General features: G+C 38.8%; 1 protein-coding gene across 3 annotated transcripts in view; it reads right to left on the bottom strand.

The window, feature by feature from the left end:
- ENPP1 (ectonucleotide pyrophosphatase/phosphodiesterase 1) overlaps window positions 1–15,285 on the bottom strand; it is a 52,810-nt gene that overhangs the window by 27,669 nt on the left and 9,856 nt on the right. For 2 of the 3 annotated variants that reach the window (XM_048297644.1, XM_048297645.1), the window contains 3 exons: window positions 9,070–9,142; window positions 4,515–4,640; window positions 4,285–4,345 (listed from right to left, as the gene is read on the bottom strand). In XM_048297644.1, the coding sequence (XP_048153601.1) occupies window positions 4,285–4,345; window positions 4,515–4,640; window positions 9,070–9,142 (260 nt within the window). Of the gene's footprint in view, window positions 1–4,284; window positions 4,346–4,514; window positions 4,641–7,505; window positions 7,623–9,069; window positions 9,143–15,285 lie in introns of those variants that run through there. The other variant, XM_048297643.1, reaches the window with a different exon arrangement.

Below are 15,285 nucleotides of genomic sequence, written 5' to 3'. Positions count from 1 at the left end.
CCAGACGTACCACCAATCTCCAAACTCAAAATATGGCCCTGCGACTGGAAACACTGTAATAGCATTTCTGCCAGAATTTGACGGATAAATTCAGAAACTGATTTCACTGGAACCAACACAAATAAATTCTCCCCTTACAGTCTCCACAGGACCTACGTTTTCCAGTCTTGACTTGTTCCCAGATTCAGCCCTGTTCAAACAACTTCTCTCCAACTGTAAGTACTTAAAACATTGCATCACAGACAGGAATAGTAACTTCTGTAACATCAGTAACTTCTTCCTTGAAGAAAACATACCCTGTGTTTGACCTATAGACATGAGGGCATGTGAGACTGGAAAAAAAAAAAAATCACTGCTGTGCAGCAATAACTACATGCCAATTTCATAATATAATTGAATATATTTTATGTGTTAACTGCAAGCTCATTTTCCCTTTTTATATTTACAAACTGTAAAATTAAAATGCCTTTTTTTTTTAACTTTGTTATACTTTAGTTTCCAAAAATAAAACAGTGAGGATAGAAGACAAATATTATTTATAAACTGTTGACAATTTCTTTAGTGATGTACCCTACAAAAAAATCCAAACAGTCATTTACAAATGAAACATTTATAAGCTGTGTGTCAGTCAAACAAACTAAAGAATAATCAGGCAACCAAAACATATCTATCCTAAGAAAATTTTAATCAACAATTTGGACAACTGTTCAGCCGAAAGGATTTCATTAGTCAGAACTGTTACATAGCCTACCCTACACCCCAGACAGAATAAGACTTTTAAATGCATTTTTAAATGCATTTCTAAGATGTATTTTTGTAGCCTGCTTTTTAATTCATATGGCACAAGTGGGAACAAGAAATTAATGATTTTCAGGTCAAAACTAAAGCCCTTGGGCAGAACAGAGTAAGGAAACTTTATGCACTACCTTCACCCATATTACAAGTATTTTTTTTGCACCACATATTCTGATCTCTGCAAGTTTTGAAAATACCTTCTCCATGCCCCTTCCTGCTCAATAAATTGATTCACTTCAATGTAGAGGTCTAAAAATCTTCACTGCAAAGTTCTGTGCAATGAAATATGAACCTTGAGGCAAAGGCTGTTCGATATTACTTACCAACAAGTCTAACCTAAAAAAGAAAAAAAACCAAACCAAAACCAGAAAACCCCACCAAACTTAAAACAACCACTTAGAAAGGGACTTTACGCAGCTGTTTCTGGCTTGGCATTTACAAGTAAACCAACTGTTAAATACATGTTTTGGTTGTCTGCAAATCTAGCTACAGACCCCTTCGCACATGTAAAATTAAACTTGGCAAAATAGGCCATTGCCACAATGAGGGCAACTGGCCATTTCACTTTTTTGTATACTCTACACACGCCAAAACTCATTTATTTAGTGGTCTGCCCTGGTGCTCAGGGAAGCAAAGTGTGACAGACCATGTTAAATTGCACTCCCTTTGGAACAGCTCCAGTAAATTCCCCAGGCAAACTGACCCAAGCTCCATTCTGAGGTATATCTGCCACTTCCATGCATTTCTCCTGCCAGTAGCCAAGACTGCACTTGCTACTTCAGAAATGGGCTGTCATGAGCAACCAAGCCTGGGAGGCTCAAGTTTTGGTCCTGCCAGTGATTCATGCTGGCTGTGTCCAAACAGTAAGATGAGCGTGTTTCACAGCTCTTGGATAAATAGGTGTGCCACAGTCACATCCTGACTCCAAACTGAAGGAAATGCAGTAGCAATTATCCCCTCCTATAAACCGGCTTCTATGGAAACATTATGCAGGCAACACAGGCTTGCTGTGGTCTAGTAGGTTCACAGTCTGGATGATCAAGAGCCCAGAACCATGGAACACATTGCCAAGTTGACCTACCTCACTGCAGGCAGGTTAGACCATAATTAAAAGAAAGAAAAAGAAAACAAAATAGAAGGAAAAGAAAGTTCCCTTGCAAAGCTTAACGAAGTACACAGAAAACTTCCTATCCCACACACATTCATACACTACTGCCTATATACAGCCATAAAGCACAGATGAACAGCTTTCTGTCCCACTAAATGTACAGAAAGCCTCAACAGAAGGCATAAGAGCAACCTCCAGGTATACAGAGAGATCAGCAAAGAGGAAAGGAATCAGATGCTCTTCCAGCTCAATGAAGATAGAACAAGTAGTAATAGGCCTGAAGTACAGAAAAAGACATGAGGACAAAAAGACATCAGTAAAGCCATCTATGTAAGTACTAGGATAAACTGCTTGAGTAGGTTTGAATTGTCTGAGTATTATTTCACTCCTAGAGCAGCAGGAAGACTAGATCACTCCTCAGATCTTACAGCCTATTAACTTTATAACCCTATTAAGCAACATAAAACCCAGTTTTGGAAAGACTTAAGTGTGTACTTAATTTTAAGCAGTTGATCAGTCTCATTGAAATCAGTGGGATTTCTCACATTAAGCACCTCATCGAATGCTGAGTAGTCTTTTGTCTATTCTGCACCACAGGAACAGCTAAAACACAGCTAAAATTAAAACAGAATAAAACCAGCAACCTGAACCCACAAAATATCTGTTATCCTGAAGTCTCAAAATGAGTACTGCAACTAAAGTCACCTGCACTCCTGCCTACCACACAGCATAGGAAGAAGTGGATTGTTTACAGAGTTGTGACTTTCGGGAGAGGCTTGTGTGCTAATAGTCGGAGATGAGACTTCAGTCAACACTGCTTGATTCAACTTTGACCACATATCACCCTTTCCTGGGCTGGGTTTTATTGCAACATTTTGGGGTTTACCAGGATTAAAACAATTTTAGAAGAGTAACTATGTATCCCTTTCATGAGCTGAACAGAAAAAACAAACAAAAAACCCTGAAAACAAGTTAACCCACAGGAGTTGCCCTACGGCATTTGTGTCAATAACTTTGACTGTGTATCTGCACAAGACTTGTTTGTTTACCAACCTCTTGGGGGCAACGCTTCCTAACCTTGCATTAGGGAAATCAGCATCCTAAACTCAGTTCCCAGCACAAAGTCCCAAATGGCTCCTGAACTCAGAACAAAAGTTAATGAGAAAAACTTCAAGAATATCCTGGCTATCACCTTCCTCCATAGGGGATTACTGGGGACTTGGACTACAAGCTGGACAGAAGCTTCTGTTTCTGTCCTGAAGAAGGTTCTGACATGTCAGCATCTGTTAGTGCTCTGAACCAGAATGAAGGGTACTCAGTTGGTATGAAATATTCCAAAAAGTTATGTATTTTGTTTGACATTATTATAACTCCAATGAATAAATATAGCATGATTTAAATATCTTAATTCAAAAAAGTAATGACATTAGAACAAAATAAAATGGTTTTACTTTACTAGAAATATCCCATTGCACTATAATTTCGAAACCAAAATAAAATAGGTCTGATTTTTTTGATACTTGTCAGACAAGAACATAATTGAATTCAACTTATCCCATAACATATCTAGCAAGTATTTACTAGTGGAACATATTTCAATCAAGAATTTAAGTCACTTCTATTGATAGCTTAGATATACAATCATAGTTTATAGTCAACTTCAGCTATGAAGTTAATTTGAAGATCCCACAGGAAAAACAGTTCAAGAAATACAGGCTTTTTTTCCTGGCTGGGAGCTTTGCTGTACTATTCAAGCCTGAGTGCTGATGCCATAAACCACATGAGTCATTCCTCACAGTGTATACATAACTTGCAGGAACAGGCCCAATGTGGAGCTGAGCCAGAGAATACAAGGATCCCATGGCACTTTACACCTTTTAAAGAAAGTAATTCAGACACCTTGCAAATAGTGTTGTCCCACTGCTGGTGGAGCTGGAACAGCAATCTGCCCATATTTTGCAGTTTTGAGGCTGGAAAATACATGTTATTGGAAAGGTCTTTTAAAGTGACAAAGGAGGGAAGCAATCTCAGGAGTCTAAGATTGCTGGATGGGTCCCAAAATATTTGGGATGGTGGGTATTGTAGCACATGTAGGTCAATAATACAGCTGGCAACCAGGCAGAGGTGCCCAGGGCACACACGTCTGTGAGACACAGCAGGGTTGAGGAAGAGGCATGTCTTGCAAGTCAAGCAAGTGCTGGGATAGAGCAACCTGATCTGTTAGTAAGCACCACCAAATGCTGGCTGAACAGGTGTTCCTCTCTGTCTGGCAGCTACTTTTACTGTGTAAAGCAGGTCCCAGGAAGGCACAGCAGGGAAAACAATCTCAAAAATGAAATGCAAGCAAAGAGCAGAGCTATGCAAATATACAATTTCCTCACCCTTTTGGACACTGAGGTTCAGTAATGTCCTCACACTCTTCTTCAACCCAGCTTGCCTCTCCTTAAAAAAATAAATTGCACTCATTTGTTTAAGACAGTACATTCTTACTGACACATGCAAGGTTTTTTTCATTTTACCGGATGCTTTTAAAGTCATATTATGTTCTTGCTCCTTTTATCCAACTATGGGTACATATGAAAGATGGTAGTAATTTGTTGATAATATTTACCTTTACAAACAGCTTGATAATTGACACAGCAATCTTTGCTTTCCACACAATCATCTGAACAGGAACAACGATATTCTGGTCGCCTCTTTTCTCCACACCTGAATTTATTGCAGGTCCATATGTGGGCTAAAAAATGGGTGAGAGAGAAGGACAGCACAATGATTAATACTGCTGTAAGTCCAGAACTAATAAACCAAGTGTTAAGTTCAGTCTCAAATCTTTACTCACTGAGGAATAGTCCTCATGTGTAATAGAGATGATGAGTTATCTCATACATGCATAGCATCACAAACTTCGGCACTTCAGGAAATGGAAACACCCATGACTAGGTATCCAAGAGCATAGTCATCTGAATACAACTATGCAGCATATGGGTATAAATATCACAGATCAGAAAGAATCCTTTTTAAAGATCTCCTGAAATATGGTAATTTATGTGGGTTTAATCTAGTAAGATCATACTATATAAAAGTTTCCAAAAAACTCCCCCAGAAAAAAAAAACCAAATTGAGTCTGAATTTGGAATGCCTAGAAAACACTGAGCAGCACTAACTTATTCTGACTTGCATTTGAAGTCACAATATATTTTACCAGTCATCATCAGACACTCCAGCCTTGTTCAGCACCTCTTAGGCACAGGCATCACTACCACTATTTAAGACTCGATACTTAAGCTCACAGGAAGATCTACTGACTTCAGCTCCACCGCTGACTTTATTAGAGAACAACGCTGGTTTCTCTGAATGGCATATTCCATTACATTGTATCATCTGAAGACCTGGATGTCCTGGTTGAACATGAGCCAGCAGTGCCCTGGCAGCCAGGAGGGCCAGCCCTGTCCTAGGGGGGCATCAGGCACAGCATCGACAGCTGGGCAAGGGAGGGGATTGTCCCACTCTGCTCTGCACTGGGGCAGCCTCACCTCGAGTGCTGGGGGCAGTTTTGGGTGCCACAATGTCAGAAAGACATTAAACTATTAGAGAGTGTCCAAAGGAGGGCCATGAGGATGGTGAAAGGTCTGGAGGGGAAAGTGTATGAGGAGCAGCTGAGGTCACTTGGTCTGTTCAGCCTGGAGAAGAGGAGACTGAGGTAAAGCCCCATTACAGTCTTCAACATCCTCACAAGGGGAAGGACAGAGGCAGGTACCAATCTCTTCACTCTCATGAACAGTGACAGGGCTCAAGGAAAGAGCATGAAGCTGAGCCAGGTGAATTTTAGGTTAGGTATCAGGAAAAGATTTTTCACCCAGAAGCTGGCTGGGCACTGGAAAAGGCTCTCCAGGGAAGCAGTGACCAAGTTCAAAAAGCATTTGGACAACACTCTCAGGCACATGGTGTGACTCTTGGGGTGTCCTGTGCAGGGCCAGGAGTTGGACTTTATGATGCTGATGGGTCCCTTCCAACTCAGCATATTCTGTAATTCTGTGATTTTGTTATCAGTCATAAGCACAAATAAATCCTTTACATTCAATGAGGACAAACACAAGTGAATTTACCAGTTGAGTGAACACTTAAGTGAAGATCTTAACATGGAAGCCAAATCTAAATGTTTGAACAGAGAACACTCAATGATTTTCATACATGACCAGCAATTAGAAATCCCTAAAAGCATTGCCAGGAAGTTAAACTCACTTTCAGATTTCTGTATTTCAGTAATTCCATTAATATCAAATAGATCTTTACTTCCATGAGAGAGAGAAGAATCTATTATGGTTCTAGTTACATGATGCTATTTGATTCTCCACTGATGTTAAGGCTGATTTAAAAAAAAAAAAAAACAAACACCATCAATCAATTCATTTGCATTCTTAGTGCTAAGACAGACTCTCCAGTTTGTTTTTAAAAAATCTTTATCCACAAGGGGAGTGATGTAATAAAACAGAGTAAAACCCATGTGACTATGTACCTGGATATATCAACTATGTATGTGTAACCTGACCTTTCAACAGCAGTCAATTGAAGCAGGGATCTGAGCTCAGTTTAATTTTTTTGGTTTTCAAAGTCCACATTGGAATTTTAAATGTATCAATGTGAGCTCATCCAGACATTAATCAAATGCATTTAAAGAGGAGTGAGAAGAAAAAATGTTATCTGAAAGGAATGCTGCATTTGAAGCATTAAGGCAAAACCAAAGTAGATAAAATAGTCGAGTTCTGTCCTTGGTGTTCTACCCGCACTAACACCTTTCCCTGTGAGATTTCCCCAACATATTTTTCACACATTTGCCTATCTGACCTTTGCCTTCTGGCAACTCATGGCAGCTGCTTCTCATTTTGCAATCCTTCACCAGTGCAATCTGTTTTGTTGTCCTGCCTTGATTCGTGCTCATGATCCTTGCTTCACACTCAGGCTGGGGAGTTATAAGGCAGAGGGCCTGAGCAGCTGGGTAAGGAGAGATGGCAGCTCTCACAGAGATGCTCTGTCCTTCCCCCTTTTCACTCAGGCAATGGTAGACAAATGCAATATGCAGAATGCACTTCTATTCCAGGCTTGCCCAAGGACGTAGGAGTTATCCCTGATGCCAGGAACAATGCAGATCACTGTTGTCTCACCACCAGAGAACAAACAGCTGGCTAAGACCTCCATTTGTTGTTGCTCCTCCTCCTTCCAAGGGGGAGGGCAGCAGCACAGTCTGTTGTAGTGTCTCTCCTCAGGGAAAGCCAGCCTACTGGCTATGTCAGCTCCTAAGTAGTCCAGCTGGGTGAAACCCAAGCTTTGTTTGTGTGAAACAGCAGCTGTACCAGAGCCCTGATGTTTCCCCAGGAGTCCCCAGTACCACCATCACCACTGCAACTCCACCCAGGAATGCAACACAGAGAGCACAAAAAGGGGGAGATGAGTGGCATCAGAACCACTCTGCTGTTCAGTAGTCCCACTTTATTCTCACAGCCCATCTGAAGTAAGTCCTGACCACAACAGTACTCACATATGCTGAGCTGTCCCTTGTCAAAGAACAGGAGAGATTGCTCCCTCAGCTTTTTTCCATCCTTACCTGGTTGTATACATGTTTCCTGGTAATCTAAGCAGCAGTTTCCAAGCTTGACACAATCTTTATCACAACGGCAGCTTCCAAAGGTCCTTTCAAAGCAACGACCTTTGCAGGTTTTCACTGTAATATTGGATAGTGTTAGATGTCAGTGGCTGAGCCCAAATCAGTCAACATGCAAAAGAAGCTAGTACAGTCAGCATGTGAAATGACACACTTGGCCATTCCACAACTTACAGCATGGCTGCAAAAACAGTGACAGCCAAAGGAAAGTCTTGTTCCAACCAAATGCTTATTTCTTCTTACTGAACAAAAATATTTTTTCATCATATTGAACAAAGAGTTCTGTTCTGTTTTAGGAGGAACATGGTGTTTCTGTACAGCAGAAACAAATTAAATAAAAGACTACAATTCTAGTTGTGACTGTCCTTGCCTTTCTGTGTCACAGGAAGATGTGAGTACAGTCACTCAGAATATGCAAGATCTCAAGACAAAAAGTGGGGTGTTCCAAAGCAGACACAAGAGATACAAACTTGAGTATACTGCTCACTGGTTTATTTTTTGCTCAATTTTAATATGAAAAAAAGAAAAAAAGACATAGCATTCTTCTATTAGACTGGGGTTGCTGAGGGCAGGGGAATACTCCCCACTCCTACCCCAAAAAAACAACAAAAACAAATCAAAAAACAACCACCAAAAAAAACCCAACCAACCAGAAACTGGTGATGTGAAGGATTAACAAAACTTAAGAATTTCGTCACACTGTCTAATCACCAGAAGGGAGTGAGGTAAATCCTCCATCATTTGGCTCCTCTTCTGAAGAATCTTGAGGTGTGTGATATGAGGAAAATGAGATAATAATGAACCAATACTGCAAAGCTGTAATAAAATGAGAAGAAACCTATATGTATTATAATAGAAGTTTTATAAACTGAACTTCTGTTAAAAGTCATTGTTTGTTCAACTTCAAAATTATTCTTCATAGTTGTTCCCAACGTGAAGCCTAATTTCTTTAAAAAAAAAAATCTTTCGTAACCTTCTACCTGAAGAAACTTCACCATTGAAAAAACCACATATTTTTCAGGACAGAAAATAGACAGAGGAATTCCACAAGGAATGTTTTCAGGCTACAATTCTAACCAGTAAAAAAATAACTTTTTTTTTCATCCATAATTGACTGGAAAAGATGAAAAACAAATGTTCCAGGACAACATGAAATAGAAGTTGTTGCGTTTTGTTGCTTTGTTTTTTTTTAATGGTGAACTGAGAAAAGCCAGCCATGTGACATCACCACAGTGAAAGTTGGGATACACGGAAGCTGCCAGACCAGACACTGAGTACCAGGATCTCTACCTCTCAAATGAGTACACACAAGAATTGAGTACACCTGAGGTTTATTTTCTGGTATTTTTATTCCCCTCTTACTGATATTGCTTCAAGCAGTGCATGCAATCCTCTTCCTGCAGCAAGAAGGGTGGCATTGTGATAATATGAAACTTTATGCACTAAAAGGAAAAAAAAAAAAAGGAATTGCTCAGTAATATTACTAAATAAAAGACATATTATTTACCATCTTTTGAACAGCTAGGCTTCAGGCCAAATATACATCCTAGGATTGTCGTTAACATGCAGACACAGAGTACCTGTGGGACAGGAAGGAAAAGAAAATAATATTAAATTACCACTGAATGGTTTTGAAAGCACTCTTTTTCTCTATAACGCTATACAATTGTACTGAAATTCATAAACATGCTGATTAAGAGGCTGATTTCACTGTTCTCACTTCCACAAGTAGCTATGCTGTTTGCAATTAATTACTAGTGTATGAACATGCTTGTGACAACTGGGCCTATGCATATAATTTCTTCTCAAGTCATTTAGCATAGACATATCATCATGTCTTTCTTGATTTCTTTTATATCATTCTTTCATGATGATATATTTCTATTTCTTACATATTTTATAGAAACATTTTTACTCCACTTTCCTTCCTCTTACATTGTTCTAAGAAGGTGAAACAGACTACAAACAGAAGGCAAAGCCCTTAAGTGATACCTATAATTTTCTCAGGCAGGAAAACCCTTTCCCACTTCCTAGGATCCAGTTCATACTAGATCTGGGTCCACACCATGGTAAGCAACTGTGGGATGTCACATTAAGACTGACCACAGTGTCTTCCACTGACCAGAAACTATGGCTGTGTTCCTTTTGGATTCTGGATGCACTGAAGTTATCGAACAAGTAGTGTATTTTCCTTGCCCAGCATTTTAGGGCAAGATTTAATGCCTACTCAAATACAGGCACAGATTTCTTTTAACCTCATAAAGTATTGGATTTGGTCCATAAACTCTTTAGAAAAAGTATACATAGCATCAGTGCATATACAGTAATTAAAGAGAAGCCAACAATGCAGTTACAACAGCCATTCTATTTAAGTGTAGAATGTAATAATGTACTTTGCCAGAAGTCCTGAAACAGAAGATACGCAGTAATTCAGATTGTCTTATACAAAAGAATTTGGGAAGCTCTGGGTAGGGAAAATATGTACATACTACCTGTCCAGTCACTGTTTTCTGAGGAGAAATTGCATTGAAGCAATAGTTCAATAACTTCACATACATGGCTACACAATTCTCTACCTTTTTTTCTCCTTTCCCCTCAGCAAAATCTGCTGAGTCAGCCTTGAGTAGGACACCTGAATCATATTGTGATGTGGCAAAAAATCCTTCCATTTTAAAATGCACCTAATTATTTCTCAAATATATTCTTTTTAAAGACTGTGAGCACTTCAGTAACTAAAAATTATTTGTGTTGTTTTTAACAACTCTACAGTTTATTATGCAATTTTGTTCACTAAGCAGTTAATAAAGACAGCGAGAAAGCAATTTCTGGAATATGTGGCATTGGAATTCAGATATTACTCTGAATTTAAGTACAGAGCTTTGTAGTCCTATGTTTTGTTTGTTTTTAAATCAGAATATTAACACATGCAGCATCAACATTTTCTGTTACATCAGTATCAACAATCTTATCTTCAATGTAAATTGTTCTGGACCTTTGAAATCCCCCATATAAAATATCATCTAGATAAGAGCAGGTGCACAGGTAGGTAGGTGACACTTCAAATGCAAGATGTCAAAGCCCAGAAAAATCAGTGGAGAGGGCAAAACCTGTTATTGTCCTTTTAACATTATTATTACTGTTATTGTTATTATTATTCTTAAATTACAAATGAATTCATTTATTTTTTAAAAGCCAGGTTGAGAACATTTTATTTCTGGGTGAAGATATACTGCTTCTCTGCTCCCACCAGGCTCTGCTACTAAGATCAAGGAGTAGAATGTCTGCTGGGATGTAAACACAAACATGCTTTAAAACAAGCAAAGCCCATAGCTATTCTATCTGTAACAGCTTTATTCCCACATCTTCTAATAGCTACATGACCTATGGGATTTATGCCACCTAAGGCATCCTTGTACAGAAAACATATTGCAGTGCCACTAAATGGACTATTAATATTCCTGTATGGAGCTTCAGTATAGGTAATGCAAGAATTTAATCATGACACCAAATTAATGCAAAAATAAAATCTACATAAAACCCACTCCAAAGCCACAACATTATAACACTCCTCAACATAAAACTGGTAAAACTTCACTAAAGTTTTCACAAATAATTCCTGTGATTTTGGCACCAAATGTAACAAAAATCACAGTTTTGTATTGTATTCCAGGCTGTCAGTTTTACGCTTCTATGAACGTAATTCCAATAAGCAAAAACAAAAGGATTATGTTCACTGAGGCACATGAGTGCTCTTTTGGGTACAAAACACTACAAAATGCAATAATAAATGAAGATCTTAAAACTCTCGACTCACTACATTAAAGCCTTTGTTTTCTTAACCTTAGTCCCACTAGCTTAAATTTTTGTCCTAAAAATACTTTACTGCAAAACACTGAGGCTTCCCCCTCCTTTTTGTTTTCTTCTTTCTTTCTTTAACACTTAATAAATAAGTTTTACAAAAACAGTAAGTTTACACATAAAGCATTTGACAATGTTCTGGGACAGCCAAATCTAACCCAGTGGAACCCCATGCAATTGCAGCTTAGTGTTTAAGGCTTTGAATTGAAGCTTTATCTTGAGCCTGAATGACTTCAGTCACATGGATATTATCCACACAAATGGCAAAATGTTCTACTGGAACAATAAGGAGCAGCTAATGCTGGCCAGCAGCAGCAGTAGTCCTTACTAGGCACAGCAAGAGGTGCTACACCAGTAGCTGACCTATTGTCAGTAAAAAGGCCCTAAGATTATCAACTCTGAAGATGACAAATATTCAAATTATTTTTAAAGATTCAGATACTCACTGCATCTCACTGCTGCACCCTAAAGATGAACTAGTTTACTTTGCTTCTTTCTATATTGCAATGTATCTATGCTGCCCAGAGAGAGAAGCTGTGGATGCCCATCCTTGGAAGTGTTCCAGGCCAAGCTGGACAGGGCTTTGAGCAGCCTAGTGGAAGGTGTCCCTGTCTATGGCAGGGAGGTTGGAACTAGATGATCTTTAAGGTCCCTTCCAACCCAAACCATTGTGTGATTCTATAAGAAACCTCACTGCAGCAATAGGTTACTAATATTACCTGACCTGTTTTACATACAGGTAGCTCAGGTTTGGGATGCTGCAGTCTGCTGCATAAAGATTATATTTTTTTTAATACCAAGAAAGACAAGTAGCTGCATGCATTCTTGTTTACTAACAAGCACCTTGTTTAGCACCCTGCAGCAAGCACCAAATTCAAATCTCTAACTGCTACTACACTGTCAACATAACACCTGCCTTGAAGGTTTAATCTTCCTTTTTAAATAGGAAGAAATCTTACCTGTTCTCTCTCACCCATATACTTCCACTCAAAAGAGAAAGCAAGAACTGAGAAAAAGGTGCAATTAAGAAATAATATGGGAATCCAACATTCAGTAGGAAGACAAGTAACATTAAAGAACCTGGCCTTGTAATATACAAAAGTAGAAAACTTAATTTTTATCATCTATATCTTATGAGGTTGCTAGCACAAACTGTCAGATTCATGGTATCTGAGAAAAGTTTTTTAAAACAACACAGTAACAACTGCACAGAAGAAAGTGTCCTTTTTCAGTTTAAAAATAATTTTTAGAAAGTTTGTTTTGGAATCACAAAAACATTGTCATCTAGGGATGAATCCCTGTCCCATCACTGCTTCCTTTACGTGGGAGGAAGCAATAAAAGCTTTGCTTTGTAAACAGTTATAATGGTTGGGAATAGGTGGTTGAACGTCTGGAGAACTGCAATCCTGAGAACATTTCAAAAGCCTTTTATTTCAAAAGCCTTTTATTTTGAGCTGGGTAAATGGAAATATGATAGCATGGTTAGAGAAGAGAATCATTTCCGTCACTCATCTCTAGAACTGCAGCTGACGAGAATTTCTCGGCAGTGATTTTGGGGAGCTGGTGGAAGGGCCAGAGTCAGCAAGCATGCAGGTGCACACACCAGATTCCAGAGAGACTCCTCAGCTGTGCAGGTCTCACTGAAACACAAAGAAATCTCTCACTGGCCTTAGCCACTGCCACCTTTCCTATCATATTTTAGTCCTCCTTTACACAGTTAATACTATGGTCCTTTTCTCTTCACTCTTCTCTAGCTCAGTCTGCCTCTCCCACTCCCCTCCTCTATTCTGTATTTGCCTTGGCAAAGAAGGCATTGATACATCTTTTAACGAATCATTTTTCTGAATTATGTTGCTTTCTGTGTTGATCTCCCTCACTCTTTGCCTGCCATGTACCCAGTTGCTTTCCATCTCCCTTCCTTCATCCCTGGTATTCCATGGCCAACAAAACTTGTCACTTGTCCAAGGCTGAAGACATATCCATTGACAACTACACAATCATCAAGGAAACCATGCAAAATAATGGTTTTCCATTCTAATCTCCACGATTGGTTCTCACAGTTGTGTCACATTTATCCATGAAGGGACAATGTCTAGACTGGGTCTGTAATGCCAGTATTAAGAAAACCCATGGAATTTTCCAAAACCACTGGGATCTGTGAAAGGCATGCGATGTTTTTGCTGTTTTGTGCACCTAGAATAGATGACTAATGACCTGGACTTTAACACTGAAATATCTTTGAGAAAGAATTTCACCTGCAAAAGTATAAAGAACACAATAATAAATAATCAATTTCAAGCAAGAACAGTGTCACCTTCTGTCTCTAAAAGGGCACTGTTTAAAATGCAGACAGCATACTGTATAAAGAAAAAAAAAAACCACACACTTATCTACACTTGCCAGGCGCATGCTTGTAAAAATTATTTTAAAACCATCATAATCCCCTTGCCAACAGCTCACTTTCATTCAAAAGCAGGGGCTACTTCAAGTTTAATAAACTGAAAGGCAGTAGATACTTCACTCACACCAGCACAGCTACTTAAGTAACACTTCAGTAAATCACCTAAAAAAAAAATAAAAAAAGAAAGTAAATCAGCACTGATCAAGTGCACCACTTCCTTCTTGCACCAGTCATCTCTTCTTTCCATATTTGTAAATATTTTTACAGTCTTCAAAGACTTGCTTCTGTTGATCTACATTCCACTCAGAGGCCAGCAGGAGGAGACTTGCTGAGGCTCTCAGGTCCTGGCTGTTGTAAAACACTGGAGGTGACTAAATAATTCTGAAGTCAGCAGATGAAAGTGCTGGAGATAACACCCAAAACTTTTCAGAGCTGAAAAGATTTACTATAAAAATGCATAGGCATTATTGTTTTTCTTCTCAAAGCAGCACACAGATGCTCTGCTCTCGTTCTATCTATTGAATGTTCTCAAGACTGTTATGTACTGTTGTAACCTAAGGCCATTCAAAGGACAAGAATGTTTTAAAGGTAGATTGAGCCACTGTCAGGTATTATTAAAAGCCTTCACAGAGCTCACCAAAGAGTGAAAACTCTTCACTCAGCAGAGATTTATCAGCAGAAGATATCATCATACTATAGCTCTCTAAATACCTTCCAAAATTATTCAAACATCTGGTTTTTAACAAAAAGATACCTAAAGTCAGAAGAGTTAGCATCTGTCAGCTAGTCAGCTGGAATCTAAAATATTTTTTCTTGTTTGTTGCTTGCCCAACTATATAGGTACATACCTTCCTGGAAGTCATTAGCACTTGAGCTGTTGTTATCAAAGCTTCACCCCAGCTGTTAAGTTTTTCACTGCACTTTACACCATGGGAGAATTTAGAGAGACATTAAAGTGTGACAACATGCTAGCCAAAATGAAGGGGAAATAAAACTTCTAGTTAAATTCCCAGAAAGCAGATGGCAGCTGACTCTGCTATTTAATTAGCAAGTAGATTTTTGTAAAGACCTAAGGATAAACAGGACTGAAAATTCATATTATGAGAAAAAAAGTAAATACTGTACTTTCAAATACAATTCTTTTATTCAACACAGCAGACTAAGAACACAGAACAAAGACCACTGCTTTAATGGCAAGTGCATATGAATGTACAACTGCATAGAAAGGAAAGAAACTGTCAGTAATTATGCCAACTAAAAATTGTTTTCCAAACAAGTTGCACTTGACTCATAAATAAAAGCAAAACTGAATCTGAAAATATGGCCTTGGGCCATCTTCATGCCCTTCTTACTCCAAAAGTCCCTTTTCAAGACTAAAGCTAAAGCTTTATTCCAATTTAGATTACTGTCATGAGAGTTGTGACAAGAACAGTGTAGAGAGGGGGCTGCTTCTACAGGGCACTG

The sequence above is a fragment of the Corvus hawaiiensis genome, chromosome 3 (assembly GCF_020740725.1).
Source record: "Corvus hawaiiensis isolate bCorHaw1 chromosome 3, bCorHaw1.pri.cur, whole genome shotgun sequence".
Lineage (NCBI taxonomy): Eukaryota > Metazoa > Chordata > Aves > Passeriformes > Corvidae > Corvus > Corvus hawaiiensis.
Note: the sequence above shows the minus strand (reverse complement) of the source record. Positions and strands in the feature narration are given on the sequence as shown.